We start from the raw sequence: 21,940 nt of genomic DNA, 5'->3' as shown, positions 1-21,940 counted from the left end.
CCCAAACATCTCTGAGTTTTACAACCCTGCAGGAGAGTGAACCAAGGAGAACTGAGGGTGGATTAAACGCTAATTTGGGATGTAATACTTCCTCTGTTGAACGAACGTGTGGCCATCTACTCCAAAAGGAAAAGGTCAAGACTCTGTCGAATGAACAAGAAATCACCTGTCTGACCGGGTCAAAGTAAAATAAATAAAGCATTTTGTCAAGTTTGGCCACATTCATTGGCTTCACTTGCCTTCAGTTTGAACATGGTTGACACAGAATAACACTGTAATACAGAACATAGGCTGAGTTCTGACCCCTACATGTTGAGGATGAAAGATATTGACCTTACTTCAGCCAACACCCCTGATGCACTACCTTGAGCAAAGCATTTGACAGGAAACATTGACCGCGGATTGAACCAAAACACGTGTAAAATAAAAGTCAATGTGTACGTGAAAAAGAGTCATCTTGACGATCGGCAGTTAATATAATAATAATAAGCGACTTACAGCCGTGTATCAATACATAGTTCCTACCTTGGCCTTGCCGGTGCTCTGTAGAATGTGGACCAGGGCAGAGGCCATCTCCTCCTTGTTCTTCACACTGATGCCAGGCTCCAGCACAGAGCACAGCAACATGTAGTTATTGGTGGTGTACTCTGCAAACTCCTTATACATCTCCATAGGCAGGATGTTCATGCTCTGGTAGCAGGCCTTGATCCGGATCATGGGCCCCGGCGTCTTACCCTTATTGGGCGTCGGCGTGCTCACAGAGTACCACTTTTCCATAAACTGCCTCCCCGTCACCGCGGCAACAGGGATGTTGACCAGTCCAATGTAGTTGTTCTTGTCTTTCTTCTTCTTCTTGTCCGAGTCCTTGTAGAGGTGGGCCGTGATGCTTTTGACGGCCGGGAGGTTGTTGAACTCAAAGTGCTCGCCCCAGAAGACGTTGTCGGTCTTGAGCTTGCAGGTGGTGCGGGCGTACAGGGCGTCGTCCAGACACAGCTCGCAGAAGTACTTCTTCTTGGCAGGAAGGTCCTTGGCTTCGATGATCCACAGCTTCAGCATGTTCTCCACCCGCCTGCTGTTGTCCTGTGTGTGGATAGAGAGAGGGAGGGCTGGGTTTAGGGGTGGATCACAGTCCTGGGTCTAGACTCTCGTACATACTCACTGTAACTCAAATACTTTCAAATATTTGAGGGAGGGGAGAGGGGCGGTTAGGGTCAGTGGTAGCGAGATCTGGATCGAATACATATCGCAAATAGTATGCAGGTATATTAGTGCCACTAGTAGTTTTCTATGGGAATGTGGTGCTTATCTCAATAAACATTGTAGTTTCCGAGCCTTCCAAAAAAGGAAAAATAACAACAACATATGTAAAATATAAAAAAATACTTGAGGTGTGCTTGATTAAAGCTTGACTCACTGGAATGCAGGGAGGGTGGGTGAAGATTAGCATATAACGGGCAAATAAGATGTTAAACACCCCCCCCCAAAAATTATAAAAAATAAATAAGATGTTATACATTAATAAGCAGATCAATAGCTGATTAAAAATGCACATGTTAATGGGCCTGCACAGTAGCTACTGCATATAAACACAGTTCATTATGCTAATTTAATTTAACCAGTAAAACAATAAGTGTCTCATGAATAGAACTCTGAAATTGGCTTTCTGACTATTTTGGATATGACACGTCATTTGACACCCAGCACAAAGACTCTCCTCCGTTTTTTCTTGTTTGAAAAATGTCTTAACACTTGTTTCCCCCGCTGATGTTTACGGACATCTGTGGAAAATCACAAAATAATTCAAAACTTGCAAGGTCGAGATGGAAAAATTCACATCTGTGCCAGGGAGAGTATTTTTGAGAAGAAAAAAAATCTGCAAAGGTTCATGCCAAACTTTTTCCTTAAAGTTCTAATTAGCAAGTCGTTTGCTAAATAAAGAAAGATGAAAGCGGGAGAGTGCTGTCAGATTTGCATTTTTTTTGTGGGGGGGGGGCTTGACGCAGGGAGCCATATGTTAGCCGCTCGCCTGCCGTCTTTCTGCGCTGTTGTGATTAAAGGGAAACGTTTTGAGCCGAGAGGAAAGCGACGGTCGGGGGAACATGTGCATTGGGGCATCTATTTGACACTGACAGTCTGGAGACTGTGTCCCTTTACAGATCTGTCTCTCTGTCTCACTGGGAGGGCCATCACACCGCTGAGTATGTACCATACTGTACCCCAGACCGTGTGGATGAACCAACCGGTCTAAATGTCTGACTCAATGGCTCAATTCCAATTTGGTCACTTGGCTATCTTTCCTGGGACCGTGTTGAGTTGTGAGTGATAGGTTTGGAATCCAGACGGTCTCTGTCTGTACTTGAACTAGATTATGCCTTCCTTTGTTAGAAGCCTGACAAAGACCACCTGGTGCAACATTGTCTGGTGAAAACAACAGGAGGGCTCCAACAGCGTGTAGGCATCTATTTATTTTTTTATTTGAATGAACCTACACTTGGCCAATCATGTCTCACCTTGTTGGGGTGGACGGCTCTCCTCAGGTTCTCCATCCACTTGTCCCTTTCGGCTGACGATCGACAGGAGAAACATTTCGTTCCCGTTGAAGTGGTGACCTGAAACACAGAGAAACACAACACAGTGACTACTGTCCTTCACACTTCACACTGTCCTTCACACATTGGGGGAAAAAAACAGATACAGGGCACAGGACATCGAGTCTTTCAGAAGGACAAATGCCTCACTGTTGTACAACTAATCTTATCTTGGCTTATGAATACTAGACTACACACACACACACACACACACACACACTCTGTGCGGTGAGATGAGGTGTCTGGCCGAGGGTCGGTTAGAGCTGAAAGAGGAACGATGTGATTGGGCAGAGTACTCTGTGGGGATTGGACATAGGAGAGAACGAGAGAGAGAGAGAGAGAGAGAAAGAGAATATACTAGAGAGAAGAAAAAAAGCGAGAGAGAGAGAGAGAGCGTATGTGAGAAAAAAAAGAAAGGGTGAGCGAGAGAGAGTGGTGTGATGAAGGTGATGGAGAACAGTGACGGCCTCTTCAGTCCACGCTAGACAATGGCTGGTTATTTTTCACTCTCAGCCAGCTCACACGGTGCTCATGGAGTGCTTAGTCACTCACTTTCCTCTCCTCTCAGTGCCGCGTCTACTGCCAGCAGAGCTCGCTTTAGAGCCGCGGTCCTGCTGTGTGCGTGTGCGTATGGTAATTGGGCTCATCTCAAGGCAGTGCTCCTGTGGTGTGTGTGTGTGTGTGTGTGTGTGCGCGTGTGTGACAGTGTGCTCTCAATGAAGAGGGCCTTGCCAGGTGTACAATGTGGGTGTGTGTTCAAGTGAATGTGTCTCTAGTGTTTCTCTCTCTCTCATTGAAGAAATATCTTTCCCCAGGATCAAGCTCAGTTTATGTGTACAAGCGTGTGTGCACTTGTGTGTCCGCGCATTTGCAGCCCCTGACTTCAGAGCAGTAGTCCTGGCCCTAGACGATGTGAGTAAGTGAGTGCACGCATGTTTGTGAATGTGCGTGCATACGCTTGTGTGTGCCCGCTTACTGCATGTGCGTCAGTGTGTGTGTCTGTCTGTGTGTGTGTGTGTGTGTTTCCATGTGTTCTGACCCTCACCTCGAAGCAGTAGTCCTGTCCGAGGATGGAGCTGTGAACAGGTTTGATGAGCACCTCATCCTCCATGCTGAGGTCCACGGCCTCCACAGCACTACCGGGGCTGAGCAATGACTCGTGGCTGCGAGACTCCTTCAGCCTCGGCATCAGATGAGATCTGGAGGGGGGAGGGAAAGGGGTGGGGTTAGTTAACACGCATGAGGGAGGGGGTGGGTGTGTGTGTGAGAGAGAGAGAGAAAGAGAGAGAGAGAGAGATGTGTGTGTGTGTGAAAAGAGAAGACACTAAGTGAGGAAGAGAGAATGCCATAGGTATGCTCCTAAGTCTTTTCTCAATGTCGCAGGGGACACCCTCAGTCCTTAGCTCAACCCGACATATACAGGTAACTGACAAAATAATGGAAACACTTGAGTAAAATTAGTTATACAAAGTATATTGAAAGCAGGTGCTGGTTCCTGAGTTAATTAAGCAATTAACATCCCATTATGCTTAGAGTCATGTATAAAAATGCTGGGTAGGCCATTCTTTTGGATACCATGGCTAAGCCTCCATATAATGACAATGTCCATATCCACATGGCACGAGTGATCCCTGAACGGTTTGATGAACATGAAAACGATGTCAACCATACGCCACGGCCGTCTCAGTCACCAGATCTCAACCCAATTGAACACTTCTGGGAGATTCTGGAGCGGCACCCGAGACTGTTTCCCACCACCATCAACAAAACACCAAATGATGACATGTCTCATGGAAGAATGGTGTCGCATCCCTCAAATAGAGTTCCAGACACTGTGCGGGCTCGTGGGAAGCCCAACAGGGCAGCAGGTAGCCTAGTGGTTAGAGCGCTGGACTTGTAACCGAAAGGTTGCAAGATCATATCCCCGAGCTGACAAGGTAAAAATCTGTCGTTCTGCCCCTGAACAAGGCAGTTAACCCACTGTTTTTAGGCCGTCAATGAAAATAAGAATTTGTTCATAACTAACTTGACTAGTTAAATAAATAAAAAGGCACAATGTACGTTTCCTTTATTTTGGCAATTACCTGTACACAGTCTTAAATCAACACACGTTCACTCACACATACTTTGAGAAATCTCTCTTTCGTCATCTCTGTTAAACAACAACTATATATTGTCTTGTGCCCTGTCTCGCCTTCGATCTACCTCTCAAACCATATGCTGTTTAATCTTATTGTCTATATACAGCGAGTGAAGTGTTGTAAAGAAAAGCATGGTCATTCAAACTCAATTTTTAGTTTTCTGTTGTCAGAAATTTTCCAAAAACTTTGGCAGACATATACAAAAAAAATATATACAGTATATGCAAATTATTGAATGAGGAAATATAGACTCATTAAGATAGGGCCAATTGTTTAATTAAATACAGTGTTGTTTTACGGAGCTCTACACACACACACACACACACACACACACACACACACACACACACACACACACACACACACACACACACACACACACACACACACACACACACTCCAGCTAGCTGACTACAATGCTCTTGAGTGCTCACACTCAGTACATTCAGTTCAAATAAAGGCTGCATCCATCTTTCAGCCACAGAAGAATGGAAAAAACAAAAGAGGTTTCTTTCGGCACGGTGTTTGATATCGACCCACTTGCCCTGTCCAAGAGAGTGCTTTCTACTGCCACCTGAAAACACACAAAAGACTGTTCTGTTCAGTTACAGTTCTATGGAGAGAATATAGTCTTTGATAAGATGGTAGTGCTACAGAAGCTGAGGGAGGTTCCCATTAACACATATAAGTCCACAATCGTATCATGGCCACTTTTGATGATGTCACACCGACAGTCAACAATACAGCCCAAATCAAAATCTTACACACATCCTATATAGCAGGGTTCCCAAACCGGATTAGCATTTTCATTGTTGGACATAATAGACTGTAACAACACCAGGAAATCAGCTCCAAGTGATTTTAATTGAAGAAATCTGTTCCCAAGTATTCCCACACATTGTAGAGAGATACGTGACCGTACACAAATGTAAGCAAGGTCTGAAATGATGTTTTAGTTAAATATTATGCATGTTTGGAATTTCTTGCTGTCAATTCGCAGTCTACAAATGATTTGTAATTATGTTCCAAATCATCCCACGGCTGAATCTAGTTGATGATCCCTACTATATACAGTATGATCTTATGAGACACGTATAAAGCCACTGGAAAGCACACACAATACTGGGACACCTTAAAGGCCACCACTGATGATGTCATCACACAGGGAAGAATGGTTAAGCCAGCTATAGAATCAAGCACCTGCATCAGCCAATGAAAAAAGACTCCATCACAGGTATAATACAGACAGTAAATTAAACATAATATTCTGCATAATATTTGAGTGCCGTACCAAGCTAATTACCGTTTGGTCCTAACCGGCTAATTAGCTCGAAGCATCCGCATTTCTGTTCTCCCCCAATTTCAAACAAGATCAACAGCTATACCACCTATATATGATAATTGACATGTATGCACTACGCCTCTTAGAGAGATCGAGATGGAGAGCTGCTCCATTTTTCCACATTTTGTTGTGTTACAGCCTAAATGTAAAATGAATTACATTGAGATACCAGCAATGTCAAAGTGGAATTTTGTTTTTAGAAATTTCAACAAATGAATCAAACATTTAAAGCTGAAACGTCTTGAGTCAATAAGTGTTCAACTGCTTTGGTGTGGAAGCTTAAATGCGTTCAGGAGGGAAAATTTGCTTAACAGGTCACATAATAAATTGCATGGACTCTGTGTGCAATAACAGTGTTTAACATGATTTTTTAAATAATTACCCCATCTCTGTACCCCACACATACAATTATCTGTAGGCTTCATCCATCAAATAGAGAATTTCAAGCACAGATTCAACTGCAAAGACCAGGGAGGTTTTCCAATGAGGGAACCTATCGGAATTGTTTATATTTTTACATCACCTTTATTTAACCAGGTAGGCTAGCTGAGAACACCTTTATTTAACCAGGTAGGCTAGCTGAGAACACCTTTATTTAACCAGGTAGGCTAGTTGAGAACACATTTATTTAACCAGGTAGGCTAGCTGAGAACAAGTTCTCATTTACCACTGTGACCTGGCCAAGATAAAGCAACGCGGTGTGATACAGACAACAACACAGAGTTACGCATGGAATAAACAACAAACAAGCCAGTAACACAATAAACAAGTCAGTGACACAGTAGAAAAAAAGAAAGTCTATATACAGTGTGTGCAAAAGGCATGAGGAGGTAGGCAATAAATAGGCCATAGGAGTGAAGAATTACAATTGAGCAGATTAACACTGGAGTGATAAATGAGCAGATGATACTGTGCAAGTAGAGATACTGGTGCAAAAGAGCAGAAAAGTAAATAAAAACAGTATGGGGATGAGGTAGATTGGATGGGCTATTGACAGACGGACTATGTACAGCTGCAGCCATCGGTTAGCTGCTCAGATAGCTGATATTCAAAGTTGGTGAGGGAAATATAGGTCTCCAGCTTTTCTGCAATTCGTTCCAGTCACTTGCAGCAGAGAACTGGAAGGAAAGGTGGCCAAATTAGGTGTTGGCTTTGGGGATGATCAGTGAGATATACCTGCTGGAACGTGTGCTACGGGTGGGTGTTGTTATCGTGACCAGTGAACTGAGATAAGGCAGAGTTTTACCTAGCATAGACGTATAGATGACCTGGAGGCATTGGGTCTGGCGACGAATATGTAGTGAGGGCCAGACGACTAGAGCATACAGGTCTCAGTGGTGTGTGGTACAAGGTGATTTGGTAACAAAACGGATGACACTGATAGACTGCATCCAGTTTGCTGAGTAGAGTATTGGAAGCTATTTTGTAGATGACATCGCCAAAGTCGAGGATCGGTAGGATAGTCAGTTTTACTAGGGTAAGTTTGGCGGCGTGAGTGAAGGAGGCTTTGTTGCAAAATAGAAAGCCGATTCTAGATTTGATTTTGGATTGGAGATGTTTAATATGAGTCTGGAAGGAGAATGAACATCCCTTTACGCTTTGGATGGTGTATCAATACACACTAGTCACCCTAGGAAGGAAACCGCTCAGGGGTTTCACCATGAGGCCAATGGCAAAGAAATGAACTTTTTGTCCTGAATACAAAGCATCATGTTTGGGACAGATCCAACACATCACATCATTGAGTACCAATCTTCATATTTTTAAGCTTGGTGGTGGCTGCATGATGTTATGGATATGCTCATCATCGGCAAGGGCTATGGAGTTTTTTGAGGGGGATAAATTATGAATTGAGCTAAGCACAGGCACAATCCTAGAGGAAAACCTGGTTCATTCTGCTGTCCAACAGACACTGAGACAAATTCACCTTTCAGCAGGATAATAACCTAGAACATAAGGCCAAATATAAACTGGAGTTGCTTACCAAGACGACATTGAATGTTCTTTAGTGGCCTAGTAACAGTTTTGACTTATATTGGCTTGAAAATCTATGACAAGACTTGAAAATGGCTATCTAGCAATGATCAACAACCAACTTGATAGAGGTTGAAGAGTTTAAAAAAGAATAATGGACAAATAATGTACAATGCAGGTGTGCAAAGCTCTTAGAGACTCACCTAAAAAGACTCAACAATTTTTTTTCTTTTACCTTTATTTAACTAGACAAGTCGGTTAAGAACAAATTCTTATTTTCAATGACGGCCTAGGAACAGTGGGTTAACTGCCTGATTCTAACATGTATTGTGTCATGGGGTTGAATAGTTAACTAATCAAGGAACACCTATGTGAGAATGCTGTTCATTGACTACAGCTCAGCGTTCAACAACATAGTGCCCACAAAACTCATCACTAAGCTTAGGACCCTAAGACAAAACAACTCCCTCTGCAACTGGATCTTGGACTTCCTGACGGGCTGGCCACAGGTGGTAAAGGTAGGCAACAACACATCTGCCACGCTGATGTTCAACAGTGGGGACCCTCAGGGGTAAGTGCTTAGTCCCCTCCTGTACTCCCTGTTCAACCACGATTGTGATTCTTCACCCACAATTGAGATTCTTCAAAGTAGCCACCCTTTGCCTTGATGACAGCTTTGCACACTCTTGGCATTCTCTCAATCAGCTTCATGAGGTAGTCACCTGGAATGCATTTCAATTAACAGGTGTGCCTTGTTAAAAGTTAATTTATTTCCTTCTTAATGCGTTTGAGCCCCTCATGGTAGGGGTGGTATACAGAAGATATCCCTATTTGGTAAAATACAAAGTCCATATTATGGCAAAAACAGCTCAAATAAGTGAAGAACAATTAAAGTCCATCAGTACTTTAAGACATGAAGGTCAGTCAAATCGGAAAATGTTAAGTTGTTTCAAGTGCAGTTGCAAAAACCATCAAGTGCTATGATTAAACTTGCTCTCATGAGGACTGCCACAGGAAAGGAAGACCCAGAGTTACCTCTGCTGCAGAGGATAAGTTCATTAGAGTTAACTGGCTCTCATGAAGACCACCACAGGAAAGGAAGACCCAGAGTTACCTCTGCTGCAGAGGATAAGTTCATTAGAGTTAACTGGCTCTCATGAGGACTGCCACAGGAAAGGAAGACCCAGAGTTACCTCTGCTGCAGAGGATAAGTTCATTAGAGTTAACTGTCTCTCATGAGGACTGCCACAGGAAAGGAAGACCCAGAGTTACCTCTGCTGCAGAGGATAAGTTCATTAGAGTTAACTGTCTCTCATGAGGACTGCCACAGGAAAGGAAGACCCAGAGTTACCTCTGCTGCAGAGGATAAGTTCATTAGAGTTACCAGCCTCAGAATGTTCAGCCCAAATTACTGCTTCACAGAATTTAAGTAACAGACACATTTCAACATCAACTTTTCAGAGGAGACTGTGAATCAGGCCTTTATGGTCGAATTGCTGAAAAGAAACCACTACTAAAGGTCACCATTAAGAAGAAGAGACTTGCTTGGGACAAGAAACACGAGCAATGGACATTAGACCGGTGGAAATCTGTCCTTTGGTCTGATGAGTCCAAATTTGAGATTTTTGGTTCCAACCGACATATCTTTGTGATATGTAGGAAAAAAGACAATTAAATTCATTTTAATCCCACTTTGTAACACCATTTTTGAAAAATGTCAAGGGGTGTGAATACTTTCTATAATTAGTCATTAGCCTCTGCAGATTATGCAGCTAGGGCTAACAATATCCTTTTGCACTTAGCCTCTGATTCTCCAGGACCAGTCTCTGTGGATGATGCAGCTAGCGCAAACATTCATCACTAGCATTCAGCCCCTGACTCCCTCCTGACTGATGCAGCTAGCGCTAACATTCATCACTAGCATTTAGCCCCTGACTCTCTCCTGACTGATGCAGCTAGTGCTAACATTCATCACTAGCATTTAGCCCCTGACTCATGCAGCTAGTGCTAACATTCATCACTAGCATTTAGCCCCTGACTCTCTCCTGACTGATGCAGCTAGTGCTAACATTCATCACTAGCATTTAGCCCCTGACTCTCTCCTGACTGATGCAGCTAGCGCTAACATTCATCACTAGCATTTAGCCCCTGACTCTCTCCTGACTGATGCAGCTAGCGCAAACATTCATCACTAGCATTTAGCCCCTGACTCTCTCCTGACTGATGCAGCTCGCGCTAACATTCATCACTAGCATTTAGCCCCTGACTCTCTCCTGACTGATGCAGCTAGCGCAAACATTAGCCAATAGCCTCTGGTCCACTGACAGCACAGTGACAATCTGGGCCAATAGACTCTGTAATGAGAGGAACTATTTGTTTAATAATGCTCTCTATGGAAGGTTTACATGCTAATCCTGTGTGTATCTGTGTATGCCCTAGTCCTGGTTCTCTAGTATAATGACATTGCAGGAAGAAAAAAAAGGCATGGAGAGGACGGAGCAGCTAGAGCTGCAGATTATAACCCTAGGAAGCTCTTTGTAATGGTAGCCAGCTTTGTCCTCGTATCCGCTGGCCAGCATTCATGTGGATCTCTCTCTCTCTCGTCAAAGTGGCTTTATTGGCAAGAGAAACATGCAACAACAACAAAAACGAGCATTGCAAGTTAAACAAAACAAAGACAAAAACAATCCGACACTTAACAGTAAACATTACACACACAAGGAGAATAACAACGTTTCAAATATTTTTTAATTTTAATTTTAACTTTATTTAACTAGGCAAGTCAGTTAAGAACAAATTATTATTTTCAGTGATGGCCTAGGAACAGTGGGTTAACTGCCTGTTCAGGGGCAGAACGACCGATTTTTACCTCATCCGCTCAGGGATTCAATCTTGCAACCTTTCGGTTACTAGTCCAACACTAACCACTAGGCTACCTATACAATTAGCGGGGAAGAAAATGTAGTATAACATTTACAATTTTACATAAGCTATGTACAGTGGCAATAAAACGTATGTGAACCCTTTAGAATTACCTGGATTTCTGCATAAATTGGTCATAATATTTGATCTGATCTTCATCTATGTCACAACACCTGACAAACAGTCTTCTTAAGCTAATAACACAAACAATTATACGTTTTCATGTCTTTATTGAACACACCGTGTAAACATTCACAGTGCATTGTGGGAAAAGTATGTGAACCATTGCATTTAATAACTGGTTGACCCTCCTTGGCAGCAATAAACTCAACTAAACATTTTCTGTAGTTTTTGATCAGACCTGCACAATGATCAGGAGGAAGTTTTAAACATTCATCTTTACAAAACTGTTTCAGTTCAGCAATATTCTTACGCTCTCGAGGTCATGCCACAGCATTTTAAATCGGTTTGAGGTCAGGACTCTGACTGGTCCACTCCAGAAGGCGTATTTTCTTCTGTTGAAGCCGTTCTTTATTGATTTACTTCTGTCTTATGGGTTGTTGTCCTGTTGCATCACCCAACTTCTGTTGAGCTTCAATTGGTGGACAGATAGCCTTATATTCTCCTGCAAAATAACTTGATAAACTTGGGAATACATTTTTCCGTCAATGGTAGCAAGCTGTCCAGGCCCTGAGGCAGCATTGCAGCCCCAAACCATGATTCTCCCTCCACCATACTTTACAGTTGGGATGAGGTTTTGATGTTGGTGTGCTGTGCCTTTTTTCTCCACACATAGTATTGTGTGTTCCTTCCAAACAACTCAACTTTAGTTTCATCTGTCCACAGAATATTTTGCCAGAAGAGCTGTGGAACATCTAGGTGCTCTTTTGCGAACTTCAGACGTGCAGCAATGTTTTTTGTCTTTCTGTGGTGTCCTCCCATGAACACCATTCTGGTTTAGTGTTTTATGTATCATAGACTCATCAACAGAGATGTTACCATGTTCCAGAGACTTCTGTAAGTCTTTAGCTGACACTCTAGGATTCTTCTTAACCTCATTGAGCATTCTGCACTGTGCTTTTGCAGTCATCTTTGCAGAACGGCCACTCTTAGGGAGAGTAGCAACAGTGCTGAACTTTCTCCAATGATAGACAATTTGTCCTACCGTGGACTGATGAACATCAAGGTTTTTGAGATACTTTTGCAACCCTTTCCATCTTTATGCAAGTCAACAATTCTTAATATTAGGTCTTGTGAGATCTCTTTTGTTTGAAGCATTGTTCACATCAGGCAATGCTTCTTGTGAATAGCAAACTCAAATTTTGTGAGTGTTTTCGTTGGGCAGGTCAGCTCTAACCAACACCTCCAATCTAGTCTCATTGATTGGACTCCAGGTTAAATGACTCCTGACTCCAAAAAGTCATTAGCCTAGGGCAGGGGTGTCCAACCCTGTTCCTGGAGAGCTATCTTCCTGTATGTTTTTACTCCAACCCCAGTTGTAACTAACCTGGTGCAGCTTATCAACCAGCTAATTATTAGAAAGTGTGCTAGATGAGGGTTGGAGTGAAAACCTACAGGATGGTAGCTCTCCAGGAACAGGGTTGGACACCCCTGGCCTAGGGGTCCACATACTTTTTCCAACCTACACTGTGAATGTTTAAATTATGTATTCAAAACAGACAAGAAAAATACAATAATTTGTGTGTTATTAGTTTAAGCACACTATGTTTGTCTACCGTTGTGACTAAAAAAGGCACAGCACACCAACATCAAAACCTCATTCCAACTGTAAAGTATGGTGGAGGGAGAATCATATCACAGGTTTTCATTTGGATTGAGGTCTGGACTTTGACTAGGCCATTCCAAGACTTTTAAATGTTTTAGCAGTATGCGTAGGGTCATTGTCCTGCTGGAAGGTGAATCTCAGTTCCAGTCTCAAATCTCTGGAAAACTGAAACAGGTTTCCCTCAAGAATTTTCCTTCATTCCTTCAATGCTGACCAGTTTCCCAGTCCCTGCCGATGAAAAACATCCCCACAGCAGGATGCTGCCACCACCATGCTTCAAGGTGGGGATGGTGTTCTTGGGGTGATGAGAGGTGTTGGTTTTGCACCATACATAGAGTTTTCCTTGATGGCCAAAAAGCTAAATTTGTGTCTCATTTGACCAGAGTACCTTCTTCCATATGTTTGAGTACCAGTTTGAGTACCAGAGTACATTCTTCCACATGCCTTTGGTAAACACTAAACATATTTTCTTATTTTTTTATTTAAGCAATGGCTGTTTCTTCCGTAAAGCGCAGCTCTGTGGAGTGTACAGCTCAAAGTGGTCCTATGGACAGATACTCCAGTCTCCTGTGGAGCTTTGCAGCTCCTTCAGGGTTATCTTTGGTCTCTTTGTTGCCTCTCTGATTAATGCCCTCCTTGCATGGTCTGTGAGATTTTGTGGGCGGCCCTCTCTTGGCAGGTTTGTTGTGGTGCCATATTCTTTCAATAATGAATTTAATGGTGCTCTGTGGGGTGTTCAAAGTTTCAGATATTTGTTTATAACCCAACCCTGATCTGTACTTCTCCACAACTTTGTCCCTGACCTGTTTGGAGAGCTCCTTGGTCTTCATGGTGCCACTTGCTTGGTGGTGCCCCTTGCTTAGTGGTGTTGCAGACTCTGGGGCCTTTCAGAACAGGTGTATATATACTGAGATCATGTGACATATCATGTGACACTTAGATTGCACACAGGTGGACTTTATTTAACTAATTATGTGACTTCTGAAGGTAATTGGTTGCACCAGATCTTATTTAGGGGCTTCATAGCAAAGGGGGTGAATACATATGCACGCAACACTTCTCCGTTTAAAAAAATATATACATTTTTTAAATTTCTCTTCACCAATTTGAACTATTTTGTGTATGTCCATTACATGAAATACAAATAAAAATCCATTTAAATTACAGGTTGTAATGCAACAAAATAGGAAAAGGGGGGGGTGAATACTTTTGCAAGGCACTGTACGTGAGTTTGTCAAAATTGTATTTCTGTTCGAATTCTTTGTGGGTTTGTCTAAATTGAGGGAAACGTGTCTCGTATATGGATGTACATTTGGCAGGCGGTTAGGAAATGCAGCTCGGTTTCCAAATAATTTTGCTGGTAGTGGCCACATATCCCATCTTCTCTTGAGAGTCAGGTCTGCCTATGGTGACCTCTCCCAAGAGCTAGGCTATGCTCACTGAATGTGTACATAGTAGGGCTGTCCCAGACCAACAAAAAAAAATCTTAGTCGACCTAAGGTCGTCTGTTCTTTCGACCAATCGATTGGTTGAACATTTTTTAAATAATTCAACCAACTATATGCATCGAGCTTGTCTGATGCTTAAAGCTTAAGGTTTGATGAAATAAGGCAAATGTCTCACGAATGCGCCAGAGATCTAGATAACCAGAAAAAAATCAAACTTAAACTGACCCAACTATTCTCATCCCACTCTGCTTTCACAGATTCTGCCATTACTCTCCTGAAGTTGCCGGTAATAGGCTACACGAGGAGTCAACAACCTTTCTCATGTTCAATGCCAATTTATCTTACCATTTCTACCGATCTGGGAGCTAGTTATGGTTTTCAGATACACATTTACGTGAAACAGTTTAATTTAAATTATAACGTCTTCATATCTCAAAATCATTGTCAAGTGGTTAATCAAAATGATATCCAAATCTAAATGAAAATGATACAAACCTAAAAAGTTACTTATATTGCCAACTATGTAAAAATAGCCTACATAGAGCCAACAAATAAAAACATTGCAGCCTGCAGGTAGAAAATATCCTGATAAAAATAAATAACTAGACCGCCCAGAAGCGCAAGACTCTCCAGAGGGTGGTGTGGTCTGCACAAAGCATCATAGCGGGCAAACTACCTGCCCTCCAGGACACCTACAGCACCCGATGTCACACGTAGGCAAAAAAGATCATCAAGGACAACAACCACTCAAGCCACTGCCTGTTCACGCCGCTACCATCCAGAAGGCGAGGTCAGTACAGGTGCATCAAAGCGTGGACCGAGAGACTGAAAAACAGCTTCTATCTCAAGGCAATCAGACTGTTAAACAGCCATCACTGAAAACAGAGAGGCTGCTGCCTACATAGACTCAAAATCATTAGCCACTTTAATAAATGGATCACTAGTCACTTTAACAATGCCACTTTAAATGTTTTTACATATCTTGCATTACTCATCTCCAACGTATGTACTGTATTTTATAACATCTACGGCATCTTGCCTATGCCACTTTGTCATTACTCATCTCCAACGTATATACTGTATTTTATAACATCTACCGCATCTTGCCTATGCCACTTTGTCATTACTCATCTCCAACGTATATACTGTATTTTATAACATCTACCGCATCTTGCCTATGCCACTTTGTCATTACTCATCTCCAACGTATATACTGTATTTTATAACATCTACCGCATCTTGCCTATGCCACTTTGTCATTACTCATCTCCAACGTATATACTGTATTTTATAACATCTACCACATCTTGCCTATGCCACTTTGTCATTACTCATCTCCAACGTATATACTGTATTTTATAACATCTACCACATCTTGCCTATGCCACTTTGTCATTACTCATCTCCAACGTATATACTGTATTTTATAACATCTACCACATCTTGCCTATGCCACTTTGTCATTACTCATCTCCAACGTATATACTGTATTTTATAACATCTACCACATCTTGCCTATGCCACTTTGTCATTACTCATCTCCAACGTATATACTGTATTTTATAACATCTACCGCATCTTGCCTATGCCACTTTGTCATTACTCATCTCCAACGTATATACTGTATTTTATAACATCTACCACATCTTGCCTATGCCACTTTGTCATTACTCATCTCCAACGTATATACTGTATTTTATAACATCTACCACATCTTGCCTATGCCACTTTGTCATTACTCATCTCCAACGTATATACTGTATTTTATAACATCTACCGCATCTTGCCTATGCCACTTTGTCATTACTCATCTCCAACGTATATACTGTATTTTATAACATCTACCACATCTTGCCTATGCCACTTTGTCATTACTCATCTCCAACGTATATACTGTATTTTATAACATCTACCACATCTTGCCTATGCCACTTTGTCATTACTCATCTCCAACGTATATACTGTATTTTATAACATCTACCACATCTTGCCTATGCCACTTTGTCATTACTCATCTCCAACGTATATACTGTATTTTATAACATCTACCACATCTTGCCTATGCCACATCCATATATTTAGATGTACATATTCTTATTCCATCCCTTTACTTAGATCTGTGTGTATTGGGTAGATGTTGTGGAATTGTTAGATTGTTAGATTACTTGTTAGATGTTACTGAACTGTCGGAACTAGAAGCACAATCTGCTAACCGTGTGTATGTGACCAATACAATTATATTTGATTTGATTTTGAAATTAGTACCGGAACATATTTCAGCACTCCAAATCCAGACCTCCATGGGTTGATAAATTTGATTTCCATTGATAATTTTTGTGTGATTTTGTTGTCAGCACATTCAACTATGTAAAGAAAAAAATATTTAATAAGAATATTTCATTCATTCAGATCTAGGATGTGTTATTTTAGTGTTCCCTTTATTTTTTTGAGCAGTGCACATATTATATATATATATACAGTATATATATTTGTTACTATTTGTTACTGTTCGACTAAAACAATCTCGGTCGACCAACAGCCTAACGACAAAACAATCGGCCAGTCGATTAATTTGGGTCAGTCCTAGTACAGTGGTAAGGTATTCTGCCACGGTGTACTCTTTGTTTAGGGCAAGGTAGCATTCCAATTTGCTTTAGTTTTGGGTTTATTCTTTCCAATGTGTCAAGGATTTCTCTTTTTGTTTTCTCATAATTTGGCTGGCTCTAATTGTGTTGCTGTCCTGGGGCTCTGTGGGGTCTGTTTGTATTTGTGAACAGAGCCCCACAACTAGCTGGCGGGGTATGCTTCTCTAGTTGTTTTCTCCCTCCCTCCACGGACCCTGGCTAGTCAGACACATCTGGAACATCAATTTTCCTGACCCGATCCAGAATGACAGGAAGACCGACTCTTCAAGTGGAGCTTCACACTTCGGACTGGAACAAGCCCTAACACTCACTTCCATCCTGTCAGTGCTTTGACCTGTCAATCAACAAGGAAGCCGGCCCTGTACCGGCCCCTGCTAGGGCCAAACATAGCGTGCATCCTCTAACTCAAAGAGGAATAAGAGGAGGAATCCTTATGTGGCACCAGATGGACCTCAGATAAAGTACTGCTCTGCTCTCTGTCAGACAGACAGCTGGGTAGAGAAGAGAGTTTGGACACCAGTCAAACACGAACAATCACATTTTGTCTTTATATTCATTGCGGCGCTGCTTCCAGGTCTGCTAGATTGGAGTCGAGAGACAGAGAGACAGGGAGGGAGGTACAAAAACAGAATGTCGGGGAAGATGAAAAATGCAATGAAAGAATTTCGATCAAATATTTATTTTTTGGAATGGTGTTTTTGTACTTTCCTCTGGGTGTGGAAGCAGAGAGGGAGAAAATATTGACTGGCAGACCATGCTATGCTGTTTTTCATGGAATAGCCAAGAGGTTTTGGAGGATTATGTCTGGCTGGAGCAACGTGAGTTAGACAGGAAACATCTTTCAAAACACTCCACTACAGCTACACGTCCTGCTCTTCAAAACAAACAGCACAACACACACAGGAAACAGCCATTGACGAAACACAAGATGACTTCCTCTCTCTCTTTCTCTCCACAGACATCACTCTATACGTGGGGAAATTAGAATGAAGGTGAAAATATGAATACCAATATGAAATGCTTATTTATTTACCAGGTAAGTTGACTGAGAACACATTCTCATTTATAGTAATGACCTAGGGAATAGTTACAGAGGAGAGGAGATGAATGAGCCAATTGTAAGCTTGGGATGATTAGGTGACTGTGATGGAATGAGGGCTAGATAGGGAATTTAGCCAGGACACCAGGGTTAACACCCCTACTCTTACTATAAGTGCCATGGGATCTTTAGTGACCACAGAGAGTCAGGACACCCGTTTAACATTCCATCCAAAAGACAGCACCCTACACAGGGCAATGTCCCCAATCACTGCCCTGGGGATTTGGGATATTTCTTTAAGACCTGAGGAAAGAGTGCCTCCTACTGGCCCTCCAACACCACTTCCAGCAACATCTGGTCTCCCATCTAGGGGCCAACCAGGACCAACCCTGCTTAGCTTCAGGAGCAAGCCAGCAGTGGGATGCAGGGTGGTATGCTGCTGGCAATGTCATCTGTATTGTATAGCAGTTTATTTGTATTATGTGATAGGCACCTCCACCACAACGTAATAGTGCTATGAAAGAAGCTGTTAACGTGCATGTCAAATAAAATACATTCTGAGAAGTGATGCTTATAGCTCCTGCATCAGAGTAGATTCCCTGTAATGTACAGTTGGAGTCGGAAGTTTACATACACTTAGGTTGGAGTCATTAAAGTTCATTTTTCAACCACTCCACAAATTTCTTCTTAACAAACTATAGTGTTGGCAGTCGGTTAGGACATCTACTTTGTGCATGACACAAGTAATTTTTCCAACAAATTTCACAGACAGATTATTTAACTTATAATTCACTGTATCACAATTCCAGTGGGTAAGAAGTTTAGATACACTAAGTTGACTGTGCCTTTAAACAGCTTGGAAAATTCCAGAAAATGATGTCATGGCTTTAGAAGCTTCTGATAGGCTAATTGACTTCATTTGAGTGAATTGGAGGTGTACCTGTGGATGTATTTCAAGGCCTACCTTCAAACTATGTGCCTCTTTGCTTGACGTTATGGGGAAATCAAAAGAAATCAGCCAAAAATTGTAGACCTCCAGAAGTCTGGTTCATCCTTGGAAGCAATTTCCAAATGCCTGAAGGTACCACGTTCATCTGTACAAACAATAGTACGCAAGTATAAACACCATGGGACCACGCAGCAGTCATACCGTTCAGGAAGGAGACACGTTCTGTCTCCTAGAGATGAATGTACTTTGGTGCGAAAAGTGCAAATCAATCCCAGAACAACAGCAATGGACCTTGTGAAGATACTGGAGGAAACAGGTACAAAAGTATCTATATCCACAGTAAAACGAGTCCTATATCAACATAACCTGAAAGGCCACTCAGCAAGGAAGAAGCCACTGCTCGAAAACCGCCATTAAAAAGCCAGACTACGGTCTGCAACTGCAGATGGAGGCAAAGATTGTACTTTTTTGAGAAATGTCCTCTGGTCTGATGAAACAAAAATAGAACTGTTGGCCATAATGACCATCGTTAAAGCCAAAGAACACCATCCCAACCATGAAGCACGGGGGTGGCAGCATCATGTTGTGAGGGTGCTTGGCTGCAGGGGGGACTGGTGCACTTCACAAAATAGATGGCTTCATGAGGGAGGAAAATTACGTGGATATATTGAAGCAACATCTCAAGACATCAGTCAGGAAGTTAAAGCTTTTTTCAAATGGGTCTTCCAAATGAACAATGACCCCAAGCATACTTCCAAAGTTGTGGCAAAATGGCTTAAGGACAACAAAGTATTGGAGTTGCCATCACAAAGCCCTGACCACAATCCTATAGAAAATTTGTGGGCAGAACTGAAAAAGTGTGTGCGAACAAGGAGGCCTAGAAACCTGACTCAGTTACACCAGCTCTGTCAGGAGAAATGGGCCAAAATTCACCCAACTTATTGTGGGAAGCTTGTGGAAGGCTACCTGAAACGTTTGACCCAAGTAAAAAAAATGTAAAGGCAATGCTACCAAATACTAATTGAGTGTATGTAAACTTCTGACCCACTGGGAATGTGATGAAAGAAATACAAGCTGAAATAAATCACTCTCTCTACTATTATTCTGACATTTCACATTCTTAAAATAAAGTGGTGATCCTAACTGACCTAAAACAGGGAATCTCTCTCTCTCTCTCTCTCTCTCTGTCTTCTCCTCCCATCTCACTCTTTCCCTGCTCCCTACCCATCCCTTGTTCCCATGGTCAGGGTGGGGAGTCTCGTCTCCTCCTCATCCTCTCTGTCTTCAGTCCTCTGGGTTCTATTCTGTCCATGTAAATATTTCAGAGGCAGAGCAGGAATAGAGCAGAGAAGCCTTATTTCTCCCAGCCAGAATATTCCCTCTGACTCGCAGAGAGAGGTTGGTGCATAAATACAGAGAGGCTGTGTATGGAGAGATACTATAAAAATAGGTAAGAGGAAACCAATTTTATATACAAGAACATGCACCCAGAGACAAACATGTGTGTGCGTGTGTGCGTACACACACACACACACACACACACACACACACACACACACACACAAAAGCCCCCACACACACCCTTGTATCTCTATCTGTCGTTGAGCAGTGTGTGACGTTGAGATGCATGGTTGTACAGTGAGTAATCAGCGAGCGGGGGTTGGCCATGGCCCGGCTCCATTCCACCGTCTTATCGATCGGCCTGAATGGCCGTCTGTTTTCTTCTCAGAATACACTGATGATTCACTTAGCAAGCAGCCTTTCCACCGACCTCGCCAGGCCCTGTCCAGCCCTAACTACCCAGCCCAGAGCCCACCGTCACACTATCCAGTCCGGAGCAGGCCTGGGTCGATGGAAACCTGGTTAGGAGAGAGGAGTAATACACTCTAAGAGGTTTTGAAACTACCCAGCCAGAGTCTGCATCCTGTTTCTCTGTTGTAGTAAACGGTCAGACTGAGTTTCTGGTAGGAACCCAAATCGCTCTGGGCCACAGAGGCGTCAGGGCACTTAAGGAGTAACACCACGCTGGCTGACTGAGTGCTCCACCAGGGACTGTAGATACATTTGACAGCTAACCAACTGTAAATAGGTGGGTAAAGTACTGCAGAGAGAAATAACCCAGAGAGAATAATCACTCCACCCAATAACTCAGAAAACCACGACACCATCAAAACAACAACCGTGCTTTACCGACTGTCCAAGAAGAGACACTTTGGTCGTATCAATTGTCTGTCGCTCGTCGAAAGCAGAAAAACAAAGGGACAAGAGCAGTAAGGCAGTCAGCCGGCCGGTCTGATGAACAGAGCAGAGTTCATGGAGAACAGCGTTAACGCCGAGGCCTGTGTTTGTTTGGAAACTCTGTGGCTTACAGCAGCAGCCGGACTGGACCCTCTGTTGACATGGCACTCTGCTTTCGGCCCAGCAACGTGTTCCACATTTGATAAATGCTTCTGCACACACACACACACACACACACACACACACACACACACACACACACACACACACACACACACACACACACACACACACACACACACACACACACACACACACACACACACACACACACACACACCCTGGGAGAGGATTTAGCCTCTCCTCTCATGTCAATATTTGCAGCACTGACTGTAGTGAACACAGAAATAATGCATACAAACACAATGAATACGGGTAGGTTTCTATAAATCCCCTTGGCCCATCCCCTTGGCCCAAAAAAATGACGTTGGCAAACTCAATAAAGCCAATTGGCAAAGAGAACAGTGAGTTGATTAGTGTAAAAGCCAAGTTGATTGGGTATGAGGTGCAGAGAATAGAGATAGGATAGGACAGCTGATTAGGTATGAGATCCAGTGAACTGATTGGATAAGAGCTTCTCAAGACTAGAGGTAATTGGGTAATGGGTATGAGCTGTAGTGAGCTACTCTATAGCGTATGCTGTGGTTGAAACCTCCAGCCAGCTAGCTAGTCGGCCATAGGTAAAATTGGGCATGCACCACGGTACAAACACTAACATACAAATCAACGGCCACACACACACATATGCAGGTACACACACAAACACACACGATTACAAAACACACACTAACAAAAAAGTGATTATTCA

General features: G+C 42.6%; 1 protein-coding gene across 4 annotated transcripts in view; it reads right to left on the bottom strand.

Moving 5' to 3' along the window:
- The window catches only part of LOC135544570 (disabled homolog 2-interacting protein-like), a 222,288-nt gene that overhangs the window by 45,941 nt on the left and 154,407 nt on the right, over positions 1–21,940 (bottom strand). For all 4 annotated transcript variants that reach the window (XM_064972288.1, XM_064972286.1, XM_064972287.1 and 1 more), the window contains 3 exons: positions 3,634–3,787; positions 2,511–2,609; positions 526–1,080 (listed from right to left, as the gene is read on the bottom strand). In XM_064972288.1, coding sequence (XP_064828360.1) covers positions 526–1,080; positions 2,511–2,609; positions 3,634–3,787 — 808 coding nt within the window. The remainder of the gene's footprint in view (positions 1–525; positions 1,081–2,510; positions 2,610–3,633; positions 3,788–21,940) is intronic.

This window comes from Oncorhynchus masou, chromosome 8 (genome assembly GCF_036934945.1).
Source record: "Oncorhynchus masou masou isolate Uvic2021 chromosome 8, UVic_Omas_1.1, whole genome shotgun sequence".
NCBI lineage: Eukaryota > Metazoa > Chordata > Actinopteri > Salmoniformes > Salmonidae > Oncorhynchus > Oncorhynchus masou.
Note: the sequence above shows the minus strand (reverse complement) of the source record. Positions and strands in the feature narration are given on the sequence as shown.